The sequence below is a fragment of the Boleophthalmus pectinirostris genome, unplaced genomic scaffold, assembly GCF_026225935.1.
Source record: "Boleophthalmus pectinirostris isolate CB_2022bp ecotype Guang Dong unplaced genomic scaffold, ASM2622593v1 HiC_scaffold_16, whole genome shotgun sequence".
NCBI lineage: Eukaryota > Metazoa > Chordata > Actinopteri > Gobiiformes > Gobiidae > Boleophthalmus > Boleophthalmus pectinirostris.
In genome coordinates this window covers 36399326-36417280 of record NW_026571095.1, presented here as the reverse complement: position 1 = coordinate 36417280, position 17955 = coordinate 36399326, and the positions used below count along the sequence as shown (strand labels likewise).

The window sequence follows — 17955 nt, the reverse complement described above, 5'->3', positions numbered from 1 at the left end:
ATGTCAGTGTTGTATGTCATGATTGTGTGTTTGTCTATTGTGACACGTTTTATGTTCTTATGTTTTATGTCTCTGTCTCTCTGAGCTGCCAGGGACTACAGATGAAAAGTACCGTCGGGCTAATTCTGGTGTATTTACAAGTGTATGTTTATGAATATCCATTGTCCCTTTTAAATAAATAAAACCAAAAAAAAAATTAGCAGAAAAGTTACATAGTGCACCTTTAAGAATTTGCTTAGACTGAGTGTAGTTCCATTTGTAAAATACAAAACAATGGTATTTTCCTTTAATAATATTACTACCAATTAAGTTTAAGTGGGAGGGGACAGACCAGACTCTGAGTGTAACAGGAAACATCTCTGTATGTTCTGTTCAAACTGACTCTTCTTCTGATTCCAGCATCTACAACATGGACCCACCTGGACCTGACCGTGGGTCTAAGCACAGACCTAAACCTGCTCCCAGCTCTCGGTCTCTGAAACATGATGATTCCAAAGACGTTCCTCCAAACTTTAGAGAAGATCCTCCTGAAGACCAGAGGTAAGGCTTTTGTAATCTGGACAGGGGCGACAGTAGCTCAGCTGGTAGAACATTAGGCCAGTGATCCCATGATTGGCAGACAGACTCCCAACAATGCACACTGTAGTTGTGTCCTCACGCACCATACATCACCTACAGACTATATGGCCAAAAGTATTCGCTCACTTGCATCGACTCACATATGAATTTAAATGATGCCTCATTCTTGTTCCGTAGGGTTTAATATGACGCTGGTCCAGCCTTAGCAGCTATAACAGCTTCTAGGAAAGCTGTCCACAAGGTTCAGGAGTGTGTTTATGGGAATTTTGACCCCTCTTCCAGAAGCACATTTGTGAGGTCACACACTGATGTTGGATGATAAGGCCTGGCTCGTAATCTTCGCTCTAATTCATCCCAAACGTGTTCTATCGGGGTGAGGTCAGGACTCTGTGCAGGCCAGTCAAGTTCATCCACACCAAACTCTCATCTATGTTTTTATGCACCTTACTTTGTGCACTGGTGCACAGTCATGTTGAAAGAAGAAGGGGCCATCTCCAAACTGTTCCCACAAAGTTGGGAGCATGGAATTGTCCAAAATCTCTTGGTGTGCTTGAAGCATTCAGAGTTCCTTGCACTGTAACTAAGGGGCCAAGCCCAGCTCCTGTAAAACAACCCCACACGGTAATACCCCCTCCACCAAACTACATTTGGCACAGTGCAGTCAGACAAAGTACCATTCTCCTGGCAACTGCCAAACCCAGACTCGTCATCAGATTGCTTCCACTTTGTTATGACCCCACTGACAGTTGACTGTGGAATATTTAACTGTGAGGAAATTTCAAGACTGGCCTTGTTGCACAGGTGTCATCCTATCACAATACCAAGCTGGAATTCACTGAGCTCCTGAGAGTTTCACAAATGTTTGTAGAAACAGTCTGCAAGCCTACGTGCTTGATTTTAAACACGTGTGGCCATGGAAGTGATTGGAACACCTGACTCACCTATAGTGGATCGGGGGAGCGCACCTGCACCACAACAAATATATGAACATTAATAACAGACCAATCAGGTGCCTTCTTTCATCAGAGTCACTCTCACTAGCCCCACAAGTTTGATTGACAGCGTTGCTAAGCACCCGTCCCCTCACAAACCAGCAGTGCGGGATTTTTTCCTGGTTAAATCAAAATAAATAAAATTTTAAAAGCACTGCTACCTTCAACACCACCGCTCTTGCTTGGCTCTTTGGTTGCTATGAAACACATGCTGAGAATTCCATATATGGTTCTGGCCTTCAGATTAGCCTTGATTGGATTCATTTGGCTGGAGCCAAACCCTCAGGTTGATGTCACATTCCCTCAGTACACTTCTTTATATAGTCGATGATACAGCCCCACTGTGGCGCAAATATAAGAAGGCCACACTGCAAAAGCTCAAAGTATCTTCTAATGATGTCCTCAGAATGCTGCTGAAAAAGTCCAGGGTCAGTAGTTCCAGTCTCCTGTTCTGTCAGGCTCATGTGAACTTTTCAGACTCTCATGACAAACCTGGTGTATAAATCCATCTGTGGCCTAAATGAGTCTGTGAACTCTGTGGTGGTGATGTTGGTGAGTGTCAGGTTTAGTTCTGTGCAGTAACACTGCTCTTTATGGAAACACTGATCTGTCTTTTATAACCCTGTTTTACTCTTGTCTCTGTCTTATTCTGTTCTTTTATGGACCATGAGTCTGGAATAAATAAATGATGATGAGTTTATTGTTTGACAGGGAGCCAGGCCCAAAGGAGCAGCTGGACGCCATATTCAGGGTGAGTACCCCACGAGCGCAGCATGTGTGGGGTTCTCTGGGTGCTCCTCAGGTGCTCTCTTTGACTAAAACTCTTCTCTTATTGTTCTGTTTCCAGCGTCTGGAGGAGGACGTCCTGACTTTTGTCAAAAAGAGCAGCTGCAGAGGCTCCACAGGCTCCTGGCCTCAGATTACCCAGAATGCTCTGAGAGTGAGGAGGAGGAGCAGAGCAGCAGAGAGGTTCTGAACATCACCCTGGACTTCCTGAGGAGGATGGACCAGGAGCAGCTGGCCCAGCGCCTGCAGAACAGTAAGAACTCTGTTACTGTCCATCTGAGGAACAGACCACACCAGACTTGACTTCACAGTAACAAAAGTCTACAGGTGTTTGAGGCTCACAGAAAGTACTATGACCCGTACATTAGGAGGGAGTTTTATCCACCTGAGGAACAGCTGTCCCTTCTTTATAGCTAATTTCAAGCTTGTTTTTTTTTAAACAAGAAACAACAGTCTTTCAAAATCAAAACAATCTGTTTATCCACAAATTGTATAAAATATTTCAATAATGTAGTAATAATCTACCATAATGTAGTGAGACATACACACACTGGTAATTCTAACTGCCCTTCATCAACAGTGTTGTGAAAGCCTAGCTTCTTACTACAGCTTTGTACACTTTGTTACAAGCATTTAATGACTTTTTGCAAGATGGATCATTATAAAAAATGTGAAAATTATAAACAGGTCCATTGCTTTCAATTAGCTGATGCGTCTTGTGCCTGGATGTGGCATCACACTTAATCCTATAGTTTCTTTAATTACTCACAACTCTGTGACACTGCTGTAAAGAAGTTTTCACAAATCAGAAGGAGCTTGAGTTGACAGTTCTTTATGTCTTTATTCAGGAAACACTGTTGGAGGTTGTAGAGATAAAATTAAGAAGCATCTTTCAGCAGAGGTTCAGTCGTGTGTGTTTGAGGGCGTGGCTAAAGCAGGAGACTCCGCCCCCCTGACCCAGATCTACACAGAGCTCCACATCACAGAGGGCGGAGCCTCAGAGGTCAACCAGGAACATGAGGTCAGACTCATGGAGACGGCGTCCAGGAGACCGGCCGCTCCAGAGACCATCACATGTGAAGAGCTCTTTAAACCCCGCCCACATTCACAAGAGCCAATCAGATTTGTGCTTGACGAAGGGCGTGGCCGGCGTGGGGAAAAACAGTGCTGACTCAGAAGTTCAGTCTGGACTGGGCTGAAGGCCGGGCCCACCAGGACCTCCAGCTGCTGTTCCCGTTCACTTTCAGAGAGCTCAATGTGCTCAGAGACACACAGTTCAGCCTGGTGGAGCTGCTGCATCCACTTCTTCAGTCCATCCAAACATCTCTGCAGCTTCCAACAGCTCCAGGTGCTCTTCATCTTTGACGGTCTGGACGAGTGTAGACTTCCTCTGGACTTCAGTCGAACCCAAGTCCTGAGCGACCCCACAGAGTCCACCTCAGTGCACGTGCTGCTGGTGAACCTCATCAGGGGGAGCCTGCTTCCCTCCGCTCTCCTCTGGATAACCACGCGCCCCGCCGCGGCCAATCAGATCCCTGCTGAGTGCGTCTCCATGGTGACAGAGGTCAGAGGGTTCACCAACCCACAGAAGGAGCAGTACTTCAGGAAGAGGTTCAGAGACCAGGCCACAGCCGTCATCTCCCACATCAAGAGCATCCGCAGCCTCCACATCATGAGCCACATGCCGATCTTCTGCTGGATCCTCTCCACAGTTCTACAGAAACTTCTGGAACAAACAAAGAGACCAGAGCTTCCCGGGACTCTCACACAGATGTACGTCCCACTTCCTGGTGGTGCAGGCCAAAGTCCAGAAAATCAAGTATCACCAGGGATCAGGGGAGGACCTTCACTGGACTCCAGAGACAGGGAGANCGCTCTCCTCTGGATAACCACGCGCCCCGCCGCGGCCAATCAGATCCCTGCTGAGTGCGTCTCCATGGTGACAGAGGTCAGAGGGTTCACCAACCCACAGAAGGAGCAGTACTTCAGGAAGAGGTTCAGAAATCAGGCCACAGCCGTCATCTCCCACATCAAGAGCATCCGCAGCCTCCACATCATGAGCCACATGCCGATCTTCTGCTGGATCCTCTCCACAGTTCTACAGAAACTTCTGGAACAAACAAAGAGACCAGAGCTTCCCGGGACTCTCACACAGATGTACGTCCACTTCCTGGTGGTGCAGGCCAAAGTCCAGAAAATCAAGTATCACCAGGGATCAGGGGTAGATCTTCACTGGACTCCAGAGACCAGGGAGATGGTGAAGTCTCTGGGAAAACTGGCCTTTGAGCAGCTGCAGAAAGGAAACCTGATCTTCTACGAGAGTGACCTGAGCGAGTGTGGGCTGGACGCTGCAGCGGCCTCAGTGTACTCCGGAGTGTTCACACAGGTCTTTAGAGAGGAGCCAGGCCTGTACCAGGACAAGGTCTACTGCTTCATCCATCTGAGTGTGCAGGAGTTTCTGGCTGCTCTTCACGTCCATCAGACCTTCTTCAGCTCTGGAGAGAACCTCCTGGAGGTCCACATGACGTCACATCTTCCAAAACTGTTTAAAAGAAAGACTAGACTGAGAAATCTCTACCACTCTGCTGTGGACCAGGCCTTACAGAGTCCAAACGGACACCTTGGACCTGTTCCTGCGCTTCCTCCTGGGACTGTCTCTGCCGACCAATCAGAGGCTGCTGCAGGGTCTGCTGACTCACACAGGAAGTGAAGAGACCAATCAGGAGACAGTAGAGTACATCAAAAAGAAGCTGGATGAAAAGGGTCTGTCTGTAGAGAGAAGTCTGAACCTGCTCCACTGTCTGAACGAACTGAACGACCAAAGTCTGGTGCAGCAGATACAGAGATACATGAGAGAAGGAGAGCTCTTCTGGTTAAGTTCTCCTGCTCAGTGGTCGGCTTTGTCCTTCCTCTTACTGTCCTCAGACTCAGACCTGGAGGAGTTTGATCTGAGGAAATACCAGCGCTCAGAGACAGCTCTCCTGGGTCTGCTGCCGGTGGTCAGAGCCTCCACCAAAGTCCTGTGAGTCCAGACTGTATTTAAACTCTTGTGTGGAGGTTCTAGTCTCTAATGTCCCTCTCTGTCCTCAGTCTTTGTGGCTGTGGTCTGTCTCCTCACAGCTGTGCTCCTCTGGCCTCAGTCCTCAGCTCCTCCAGTCTCACACATCTGGATCTCACTAACAACGACCTCCAGGACTCAGGAGTGGAGCTGCTGTGTTCTGGACTGAAGAGCGCCCCCTGCAGACTGGAGACTCTCAGGTGAGACGCTCCCATGATGCACTCTGCCCCCTTGTGTCCACATGAGTGTAATTCTGTGTCTTTAGGCTGTCTGGATGTCTGGTCTCAGAGAGGGGCGGGGCTGCTCTGGCCTCAGCTCTGAGCTCCGCCTCCTCCCACCTGAGAGAGTTAGACCTCAGCTACAACCATCCAGGACCCTCAGCAGAGCTCCTGACCGCTCTACGGGACGACCCCCACTGCCCCCTGCAGTCTCTCAGGTGAGGGTCCTGGTTCAGTGGGTCTCTGGTCCATGGTCGGTCCAGATCCTGGTCTCTGGTCTGGTCTAAACTGGACTTGTGTGTTTCAGGTTGGATCCTGCTGGAGAACAGTGGATGGTCCCAGGTCTGAGGAAGTGTGAGTCTCTGTATCTCATAATCTTTGTGATTTGAAGCAAACTTGTTAGTGGTGAACCATGCCCATGGGACGATGCCTTCAGACACTCATTAACCCCCATTAACGGATTAAACTACATCAAACGTCACTAGTTTGATGCTTAAATGTTTGTGAGTCACTTGCTTCATTCTTGCATCAAGGACACCTGAGTTTGGGAATTTGGTTTTGTGAGTAAATTCGCTATGTATACTACAAAGGATCAACTGCCAACCCCCGACCCCTGGGAGAGTTTGAAATCTGCTGAAATCCTCCAAGACAGTAACATGATTCAGACAGGACAGAGACTCTTTCTGCAGGAGACATGCACAGTGCAACAGCGCAAACGTACGTGACGTAGTCTGATAATCCCTCTATAACTGTGGTTGTGTTGTGCGTTTTCTGTTTCATTTGCATTATAATGCTCACCACAGTGTTATACTTCACCTCTGTTACCTTCATCAGACACATCGTCTATACAAAAATTAATCCCATTATTATTAGCTCAAATCAAAAGTCAAAATGAAAGCAAATTCTCATTTATTTTGTTTTATTTTAACTCAGCCAAAAGTTCAACACCGGTCAAACTAGCCATCAATAGATACAATCAGGTGCCAGCTGGTGGCCACGCCAGTAACTGCCAACCTGCGAGAGAAGACATGGGTGGGACTAAACCAATGCAATAACTTTGGCTTCTGCCTGTCAGTCAATCTGACTGGTCAGTTCTGAGAGAATTATTCTGTGTTGATCATGCTGATTCACTCAGTGTTCTGTACCTTGGAACGACAACAGGGATGAAAACATGCTGTCTATCTATGGTTCTATAAAAGAGACATGTTATTTTGTACTTTGAAATGTTACAAAGCAGAAAACTACTGGATGTGGACTCCGTGGCATGTACCCACCCATGATAAAGTGTACCGGGTCAGCATTATTGTAAATTTTCTTGCTGTATACGCTAAATCAACAAGTTAATGTTCGGTCAGATGGCTAGTATAAAACTACCTCACTTTCCGGGTTTTGTCAGAGGCGTCGTCCCGGGGTGACAGTTGTACTTGGTAATCAACTTGAATCTCCGTGACCTGCTAATACTAATAATAAAGTGGCCTATACTCGGACCCTTCCATCTTTTGAGCTTTTTTCCTAGGACACGCGCTAAATTCTTCCGAAAAGCCCACAGTTCCAACACTAGGGCCCCTGCTCGCTGGCTGCAGGCAAAGAGAATGGGAGCAGTTCATTATTATCATTATAAATGTTTTATATTGCAATGTTAGAAGTCCCTGATCGTTCCCCTCTGATAGACTTGAAACAAACACGTTGAGGATGTTTTTTCATATACATTTTTACAGCTTTCAACATTAAGAAAACGAAGAACTAGTGAGATACTCTGGAACAGGAAGTGACGTCATGTGTTTGTGTCCTCAGATTCCTCTGAGTTTTCTCTGGATCCAAACACAGCTCACAGAGAACTCAAACTGTCTGAGGACAAACGGACAGTGACCCGTGTGACAGAGAAGCAGCAGTATGCAGATCATGAGGACAGATTTACGGACTACCATCAGGTCCTGAGCTGCACTGGCCTGAGGGGGCGCTGTTACTGGGAGGTGCAGTGGAGAAGGTCGGCTCAAATAGCAGTGAGTTACAGAGGAATCAGACGGAGAGGAGAGAGACGGGAGTGTAGGTTTGGAGGCAACGATCAGTCCTGGAGTCTGAGGGTCTTTAATGGACATTACTGTTTCTATCACAACAACAGCGAAACAGACCTCCTCTTCTCCTCTGCCTCCTCCTCCTCGTCCTTCCGGGTCTCAGGTCGAGTGTCTGTGTTCCTGGACTCTGAGGCTGGATCTCTGTCCTTCTTTGAGGTCAGCTCGGAAGGAGAACTGCGCCACCTCCACACCACCAGCTCCTCCTTCACCGAGCCTCTGTTTCCTGGGGTTGGAATATGGGATGAAGGTGACTCTGTGTCAGTGGTGGATCTGAGGAGAGTGCCTCAGAACGATCCTCTGTGAATCTTTTATTATTTAAATGTGTGTGTTTTTTTTCACCCTACACATCAGATAAAATGTGAACTGAGCTTCAAAAAACTCTGAGTGGGAAGTCAAATACAAGTATGACTCAGAAATAGCTCTCATTACAGTCAAGTACATTCACTTTGCTCATACTTCTGATACACCACTTGCGCCTCTTGTGGTGACAAATGTGCACTTTCCTTAAACTACGCGCAGGTTAAATCTTTGGTAGGAATAGGAGTTAGTAGCCTGATTCATCAGCCGGTTTCACTTCGGGGAAACTGTCTGACCTCGCAGCATTAGGGTTCGTTTGCTCGACGGTAGGCGGGTACTTTTTTTATTTAACCAATCGCTGCTGTTTGGTCGTGATGTATATAATGTAGGGGTGTCAAATTATTGCGTTAATTGCGATGAATTAATTACAGTCATATTTAGCGTGTTTTTTAATCGCGTTAATCAAATTTTTAATCTCTAACTTTACTGTTTCTGTACGTGAGTTGTCTTATTATAAAATCTGGTTTTATGTGTTGTTGGGACGACAACACATCGCTCCCGCAAAGAATTGTAATTTTCATTCCCGTTCTCGCCTCATCTGTGATAAACCTGCACATGTCTGATCTGAAAACATCACGACACAGACACAGAACAGACTCACCATCAGCAGAACATTCCTCTATTCCACAGAGTCGTGTCCTTTAGTCCCACAGAAGTTTAACCGCATCAGCGACACAAGAGCGTTTTTGTTTTTTCTTAGTTTATGCAAATGAGTCATGTGGTTTTAAGTTTCTTTTCTGTAAGACTTGTACAAATCTGCATTAAACACATTATAATGTCAAACAGCTGATGTGGCTCTAGAGTCATTATATTTATATGTTGTAAAGTTGAGTTTATTTCTGCAGATTAGTAACAGTAATAATAATGATGATAAAAGTTTGAAGTTTATTGTTTTGTTTTTTTTATACTATGAACCAGATATCATGTGTTCTTAATAAAGATTGAATTGAATTGAATTAAAGTTTGTTAAACAATAAATTACTTTATAAAGTCACTTTTTGTTCTATATGAGTCTTTTGATCTGCCACAATAAAGTAATAATGAACTTAAATGAAAATACCTCAAGTTGAAGCTTTTCTCAGCAATTTTTAGGTGAGATTAAAAAAGAGATTAATTAAATACAGATCATAATTAACTAATCTCTCGATTTTTTTTTTATCTCTTGACAGCACTGATATAATGCACCACTAACGGGGTTAACTGGTATATTAAGCTTTTCCCAATTCCTGTAGGAAGAAGAACAATAACGTCTTTCTCCTTGGCAAAATTCACCAAACATTCTCTTTGTTCCGGCTTTAAATCCTCGATCTCGGGAATCGTTGCCAACACAGAATGTCTGGCTCTTCTCTGATTGGCTGGTGCCCGACTCACACTTCCAGGGTTCTGGCAAATCGTCTAGTGTGTTTATGATTCCTGATCTAGTCACTGGAGAAAAATGAAACTGAGTGAAGGCACTAGGTGGCACCAGCCTGGCTAAGGAATCAGTGGCTGGTAATTAAAAAAAAAAATTAAAATAAATAAAAAAATAACAGCATTTTATAATAAATATCTATTTGGGGATCAACCTCAGAACAGCGTCACAGAACTGTTGTTATAAGGTTCCTTGTATAAAAGTGCATATTGCAGTTTGGTGGGATAGTATCTGTGGTAAATATTTAGTATAATTTTACATAAAATGACATGGAATTACTTAAGGAAACTTTAATCTTACCTTAACTTTTTGTTTGTATTGGTGTTTATTTGGGTTCCTCTTCATGCAAAGCAATAGTACAGATCGGGCAGGGATACAGGATTAACAAAAAAAAAAAAAAAAAATTTAAGGGAAAACCTCATTACTTGATAACCAATAACTTTACATGTGGGTCTGGTCAAGTGGTAACGGAGGGAAACAGGGTCAGATTTTTGACATTCAAATGTCTCTTATTCAGAAACTAGAGGAACTATTGAAATAAGTAAAGTATCAGAATGTAGGAAAGAGTTACACTCCAACAGGGTCAAGTTAAACCTGTGATATTCTTTCAAGTTGTTGACAAAAAAAATAAAAAACTCATGTTGGTAACGGAGGAAATGAAATATGCAGCACTTTTTGGTCAATAAATCCAAACAGTGATAACTCTTGGTTCTCACTTACATATCCTTAACAAACTGGTTTGAATATTTGCTTCATATAGTTTTCTACCATATGGTACAAGATTAGGTTGAAAAACCTCTTACTTTTTGACTCATGAGATTTTTTATTAAGAAAGGTCATGGTAACGGAGGGAAAAGTAACGGAGGGAAAATTGTACAAACAAGTAGAAGGTGCAGGATTTTACATCATTTGTCGCTTTTTTCTTCTGAATACTTTAATATTACTTCAAAATGAAAGGAAACTATTTCTATAAAATATGTCAGTCCTTCCAAGAACATTTTTATCATTTGAAATACTTTTTTTTTTTTTTTTTCAATCATGTACCTTCCTCAACAGTTCAAAGATGGAATAACACAAGATATGATGAAATACAAACATTTATTTACATGATTTGCAGGTCTTTGAAATTTGGGAAATAATTTTTGTTCCATGTTTCATACATGGTCTGTTTAAAACATATGGAACTTTAGAACCAAAAATGGTTCAGAAAAAAGGTCAACAGTTTCATAAACTAGAGCACATATGTATCTGTTCAATACATTTTTATATCAGATGAATTCACTTGAGTTTTTGGCCTTATTGTTTACTTCTGCTTGACCGGGACCATATATACATTATTTCTAGAAACAGATGTTTACTAAAGACTATAACCCTGAGTTGATCTCAAATACAGGTTCACAATAAGGAGAAATTAACCTTAACAGCTCCCTTTCAAATTTGTATTTCTAATGATCTCATAAATAGACCAGCTGGATCAGTGTGAAGAGAAGTTGAAGTACTTCTGTGTAAATAACAGAACGTACCCTGAGCTTTGGTTTGTACAGATGTTCTCCTGTGACGTCTCTGCACACACAGGGCTTTGACTCTCACAATAAACTAGAATTATATTGTGTAATTTTATCTCAAACTGTTACTTCCGTGATATTAAGGAAACGGGAATAAATGTACTTACCTTAAAAACAGAAATAAGTGCTTTCTTTTTAAATGCAAATAAATAGTAATGGTTTAAAAATTATCTTCCTGAAATTCCTGAGTCCAAAGGAAAACAGCCTCTCAGTTTTCACACTGGACACTGGCCGTTTCCTCACCTCCAACTTGTGTCTTCATTGTCATTGTGATAATAAACATTTTTAGAGAATGGAGAAGATTCGGATCATGATTCTCACACCAAGATGCCATTTATTTCTTCAGAACTTATTATATTATTGTTTTTGTGTTACTATATGTTGTTTTGAATGATACTAAATTCACTTAAGACTTTTTATGATTACTTGAGGACAATTTGTTGACAAAGTTGGAGCTGGTCTTTAAAATGAACCTTTGTCCCAAACTGAGTGCTTTGACATTTTAAAGCTGCACTGTGTAACTTTTCCGGTGGAGGGTCTGTTTGCTCGTCGCCCGTCGCTTTGCCAGAATTGTCCAACAGTGGCGCGTTATTAAACTGAGCCAGATTACAGGTCAGATCTATGGAGAGCACAGTAAGAATGAATGTTTTTGAGGGTATTAAAAACAACACTGACTGAAAATAAACAAGTTGTGTTATGTTAAAGCCATACTGTGGAACATCCCTGGCAAATGCTGCAGCTAAATCTGTGACTGTTTATTGTGTATGTGCTGCTCTGAATGTCATTATTGTGCTCATGTTTACACAGGGTTATTTATGGGGCTGTTGGATGAGGCTCTTGCACTTTTAGTATTTCACTTTACATCAAAACTATGCAGAGTTTGATGCTTTAAACTTAATTCCACTGTTTTCTACGACAATAACAATAAAATCTTGAACCTTCAAAGCCATAACACCTCCATGAGTCGAGCAGGTGGCACCCTCCACCAGAAAAGTTCCATAGTGCACCTTTAACCCTGGACACTGACAGAAGCCAAGCCCATGTACAGGGATCCAGTCTGGTGCAGTGTCCCTGGACCAATGAAACGTTCCTGTCAGAATCCAGCGCAGCGTTTGGATCTGAAGTGTGTGTTATGAATCGTACTCACCGCCCGACAAACTCTGACCGCTCGTTATCACCGCCAGGTTTCCACAGACAGAGCTCGCCAGGCCTGAAGCTCTGGGCTGTAGCTCCCTCCATGCTCCTCCTTTCAGACATCGCTCCAGTGCCCCAGTCACCACACCAGCCCTGGAGGGCACAGGTCAAAGGTCAATGCATCTGAGCGGCTGTTCAAAGGAAGGAAGGACAGATTTTATTATAAGCACAATTTTGGACGTAAATACAGAATAAAATCACAAATAAAACGTTTTGACATTGAGGTGTAGAATAGAAAGGGGACTAAAGGAGAGTAAACATCAGGGTTTATCATTAGAGGAGACTATGGTGGCCCCACAGAGTCTAAAATTCTCCCCCACAGTCTAAAAACAACCTGGACTTTACATCAGCATCACAAAATCACACTTTGTTGCCCATTGTCTCATCATAAACATTTAAAAGTGACTATACTGGGCTAAAAGGACTGTTTTAAGATTAAATATCAGCAAAACAAACATCATTTATTCTCTACAAATTGTATAAAATGAAATTATTAAAATCTTGTTCCACCACAGTCTCCCCAGAATCTGTGGGAAACACTGCACAGTTTTGAGTGGAATTATGACTTGTGTGTGACACGATGTGGGTTCAGTATCAATCAATCATATTTATTTCTGGAGCCTTTACAACACAAAGTGATTTACATTGAAATAAAAAAAAGGACTTTCTACACCACATTCTGCAGTGTTTGAGAAAATAAACTATTTATAAACTGAATACCTGTTTCAGTCAAAGTTGAAGTTGTATACGTCACATTTAAGGTCAATTTTAAGTCCGTTCAATAAAGTTTTATACTTTTTACAATGTAAGAAAATACAAAAATCAACTGTTTACAAACCTTAATGATATTTAGACCTGGTTCTGGTTTTTGCTCTGGTTCTGATCTTAGGTTGGTTCTGATTAGACCTGGTTTAGTCCTGGTTTAGTCCTGGTTTAGTCCTGGTTTAGTCCTGGTTTAGACCTGGTTTAGACCTGGTTTAGTCCTGGTTTAGTCCTGGTTTAGACCTGGTTTAGTCCTAATTTAGACCTGGTTTAGACCTAATATTTTCCAATTTCAGACTTTGTTATTTAAATGTTTATAGTTCACATGATCAGTTTATGAATGACTCTGTTAATTATCATTTATATATTTAATAAATACATCCAAACCTTTGGCATTAAACAGTTATTTAAATGTTTTATAGTTCCAAATGACTGTGTTAATTATTTCTAAATGTAATAATTCTATGAACTCTACATTAATACATTTGTGCTCCACATATTGACAAACCCATTAGAAATAACGTGTGTCACTAAAACAAGTGTCCAAAACCTTTTACAAATCCAGCCCTGAACAGCGTTAGAAAAAAGATTTGATCACGAACCTGTTTGAGATGGAACTGAAGGTGAGTCCTGTGTCCACGCTGCTCCAAAACAGCTCCTTTAAAACACAAGAAAACACAAAATCAACCACAAACTACCGCTAAAGTGCCGCCAATTTAAGATAGCGACAAAACTCAAATACGTGACGCTGTTTTGTTTCTTCAAATATCAAATTAAACCACGTAAATCAGCCCGACATTCTACTAAACACTTACAGAATAAACACAGATATATCCGTGTGAGTTTAATGATCAAAACACTGCCGTAATTTAACTTTTTAACAGCGAAAATCAGCAAAGTAAAGTTTTTAAATCAGGAACATGTCACCTCCCGCTTCAGTCACATCTCACGTACCTGCGTCGGGGCCGCGTGCGCTACGTCACTCAAACACATCGATTAGTTTATTATTTTCATTAAAAGAACTTTTTATTTTATTTTATTTATTTATTTATTTTACGAAATATTAGATAAATCGTGGTCATGTATTATTATTAAAGGTAAACAGGAAATAATTTTAGGTTTAGATTAATAATGTTGGGAGGTTAGATTAAACCATAAAACCACAGCAACGGTTTAATTTATACAGTTTATGGTCTAGAGCTGCTAAAATGAAAAAAAAAAAAAAATCAACAGTTTTACTCAGAAGGAAAAGGATCTTATATTTCTAAAAGTTAAGAGGGTTTGGTGAGAGGTTTGGAGGGACACAAAGATTTGGAATAGTGAAGAAAGAATATATTTAAGACAATAATCTTTAATCAATTCACGAAATTCAGCATTTTTTATTTTATTTTTTTTATTTTTTTTTAAGGTTTCATTAAATTGTAATTAGATATTGGATTATGCATATTATTTCTATCTGTTTTTCATCACTGATATTTTTACCTGAGGAGTCTAAATAAACTCCAAAATAACTTCACACAAAAAAATTAATTAATGATAATAATAATAATAATAATAATAATAATAATAATAATAATAATAATAATAAAAACTAAATAAAAAACACACTCTTCTGGTGAAAATCGAAAGGGAAATTTTTAAACCCCTTTCGAACAGATACTTTTGTTTCACAAACAGGTAGACCAATCCTACTCATAACCCCATACTAGATTTTACCAAACAAAGTTGGTCTAAAGCACATAGCATTACAAAAAAGTAACCATATTCTAACAGCAGATAGTTCTATATATGGTTCAATTCTAAAATAACTATAGGACGGAAACCAATCTATTGGCCACGATGGGCAGAGGTAGGAATTGTCCACCTTGGAGATCTTTACCAAGATGGCTGCATGGTAGAATTTGAGCATTTGAAAGAGCACCACAAACTACCAAACCAAGACTTTTATAAATACCTGCAGCTTAGACATAGTCTCTGTTCTGCTTTGAAATCCACTCCAAATGATATAACGTGCATCCAGAAATTATTAAAAACAGCATGTTTTTAAAAAAGGCAGCCCAGCAGCTTTCTATAAGATAATCAGGAATGCCAATGCTCCTAATCTCCGTGGTCTTAGGGCTGCCTGGGAAAGAGACCTTGGTATTCCTATAGAACAAGAGCAATGGCAAAACATAATATCCAACTGGTTTCTTACATCTCAAGAAATTCAGTCACAACTAATTAATTATAAAATTTTAAATCGATGTTACTGGACTCCAAGCAGAATGGCTAGACTGAACTTAAAAGACAATGATAAATGTTGGCGATGCAATCAAGCTACTGGAACTATGGTACATATGTTATATGAATGTGACAAAGTCAAGCTCCTTTGGGAGCAAATAATTGGACTTATTAATGAACTGTTAAATGTCACATGGAACACAAACCCTGGAATCATACCCACAAAACAACTACGGCACGAACAAACTTTATGGTGTAGAATAGCTCTTATAACAGGATGCCGGATGATAACACAGGAATGGAAATCTACCAATCAATCATCTTTCAGTAAATGGTTAGAATGGATGCAAACTGCATGAAAGGGTGACTTATAGATTACAGCAACGGCAAGATTTATTTTTCAAGATATGGAAAAAATTCTTTGATTATATGGAAAACCATAGAGGAATATCGCTAAACTGAACAAATGTATTATTATTATTACTATTATTACTATTATATGTGTGTATATATATATATATGTGTGTATGTGTATACGTGTATGTGTATTTATATATGTGTGTATATGTGTGTATTCTTTTTTTTTTTCCCTTCTCTATATTATTTAGGTATTATTTATTTTTCTTTTCTCTGGAGACAGTGTGGGGGGGGGGGGGCGGGGGGGGGGGGGGGGGGGGAAGAGGGTCACATTGTATTACTATTAATTATATTACTCATTTATTTTTTCTTCTTAAAAAAAAACAAAACAAAAAAAAACACACTCTTCTACCTTTTGTCTTTGTGCCTCCTCCGTTCAGAGACCCGGAGTGTGTCGCCCTCTGCTGGAGCTCAGTGTCACTGCACCACAGACACACAGGTCTTTTCTCCATGAAGATGTTTTGCTTTGTCTGGAATGTTTTACAATATGGCATTAAACCTTTTTATCTTCATAGAGACCAAACCAGACCAAGTTACAGGTCAGATCTGTGGAGAGGCGACCCTGTTCACAGTCAGAATGTTTGTTTTTCTAGGTATTTTTGAGCGATAAAACCACCTGTAATTGTTTAAACGTAAAGTAGAGCTGTTTAAAGTCACACTGTGGAACATTCCAGACAGATCAGTGACTTTTGGGAGTTAAAGTGCACGTGACAGGTTTTCATGTTTCTCTAATCCTGACTTGGTTTGTTGGGGTAGTACCTGTGTTAAACATTTATCACAGTTTTACTTCAGTTAAGTGTCAGTTTGTGTAAAAATAAAAATCTGAGTAGAAAAGTACAGAAATACAGAAAGTAGATTAGAGTTTTCAAATGGAATTCCTCTGCCTAAACTCCACCCAAAATGCAGAGACAATTTATGAGCAAAAACAGATTAAACATTGATTTAACAAAATAAAGTGTTTTCATTTATTTTTATTTGTCTAATCATAAACTATTGTGTAATTTAGACAAGTTTTTGCCCTTGTTAACATCACAGTTGCTACGTAAAAGAACTGAATTTACCTCTACGTGTGTCAAATCTGCTCTGTGTCCAACTGTGAAGTAAAATAATAAACTTCACCAGAATAAAAAAAAAGAAGGTAGGTACATGTTTGAATAAAATGGTAAATATAATGTTATTTATGTTTTAGTGAGTAAGTTCTCTAACCTGTCATCTGCACTTTAAAGGAGATCACTGTTTACATGATCACAACATGTTGGTGAACGTGAATGGACTTTAAAAACACAGAGGAGCACATGACCAAATGAAACAGAACAAACTCCAGGTACGTTTGTGATCAGGAAATGACATTAGAACACGGTTAAAGAGACCACAGAACATCTCTGCATATGAACAACTCACATCACGACATGAAGTGGTGCAAGTCAAACTCATTTAAATCATATCTGCACTTCTCATGAGACGTTCTTATTTTTTATTTTACCTTTATTTAAGCGGGACGTCCCATTGAAGTTCAGAATATCTTTTTTAAGAGAGACCTGGCCACGACAACAGCCAACACACACAATCAATCACATCACAAGCAATCAAACCACATTATAAAACCAACTGCATCTCTCAACAAAAACACACTTCTCAGTCACCGCACTCTTTACAGTTTTACATCATAGTTTCCAGTTTAAGATGTTTCTGTAAATGATTCCAAGACCATGGTGCTGTAGGAAAAGGCAGATTTTCCCAACTTAGTGAAGCACTGAGACAGAGTGAAGAATAAATGGGAGAAGGAGTGAAGCCGGTAACTTCTTAAACTCATACTAAGGAGATGACTAAAGTTCCTGGGAAAGTTCTCCAGTATGACTTAAAGGTTGTATAGAAGATTTTCCAATGAAAGAGAAATGCAGCGACTGTTCTTCCATTTTCAAATGTCGCGCTTCACTTCTCTTCCCCTTCTCTTCTTCTTTCAGCGACGTCAAAAACAGACTTTCTTCTGTGGCGAACTGGTCCTGAATTCTTGTCTGCCGTTACAGCAAACTTTGTGCAAAACTTTGTGTGAGAGGAAGCTCCAGTTCGAAAAAGACGCTAACAACCACTGTGTTGGTTGAGTAAACAGCATCAGTGCGTGAGAGGTGAAAGTAAACCACGTAGTCCCAGCGCTCCGGCAAGTCAGTGATGCTAGAAACGTAGGGAGTTTTATTGACAACCCAACAGCCTATAGATAAAGAGGTAGCCTTGTTATCTATTGACTGATATTTATCTGCCCCCACCACGTCCACAGTTGATGGATTTTCATTCTTTTTTTTTTGTCATCATAATTACAAGGC

At 40.8% G+C, this 17955-nt stretch overlaps 1 protein-coding gene across 1 annotated transcript in view; it reads left to right on the top strand.

Moving 5' to 3' along the window:
- Window positions 1–6022, top strand: part of LOC129408260 (uncharacterized) — a 58685-nt gene extending 52663 nt beyond the window's left edge. Inside the window, 11 exon segments of the mRNA XM_055151409.1 lie at window positions 400–540; window positions 1879–1999; window positions 2049–2123; window positions 2283–2373; window positions 2419–2610; window positions 3920–4162; window positions 4304–4559; window positions 4954–5379; window positions 5448–5615; window positions 5681–5851; window positions 5941–6022. Of these exon segments, the coding sequence (XP_055007384.1) occupies window positions 400–540; window positions 1879–1999; window positions 2049–2123; window positions 2283–2373; window positions 2419–2610; window positions 3920–4162; window positions 4304–4559; window positions 4954–5379; window positions 5448–5615; window positions 5681–5851; window positions 5941–6022 (1966 nt within the window).
- The last annotated feature ends 11933 nt before the right edge of the window (window positions 6023–17955 follow it).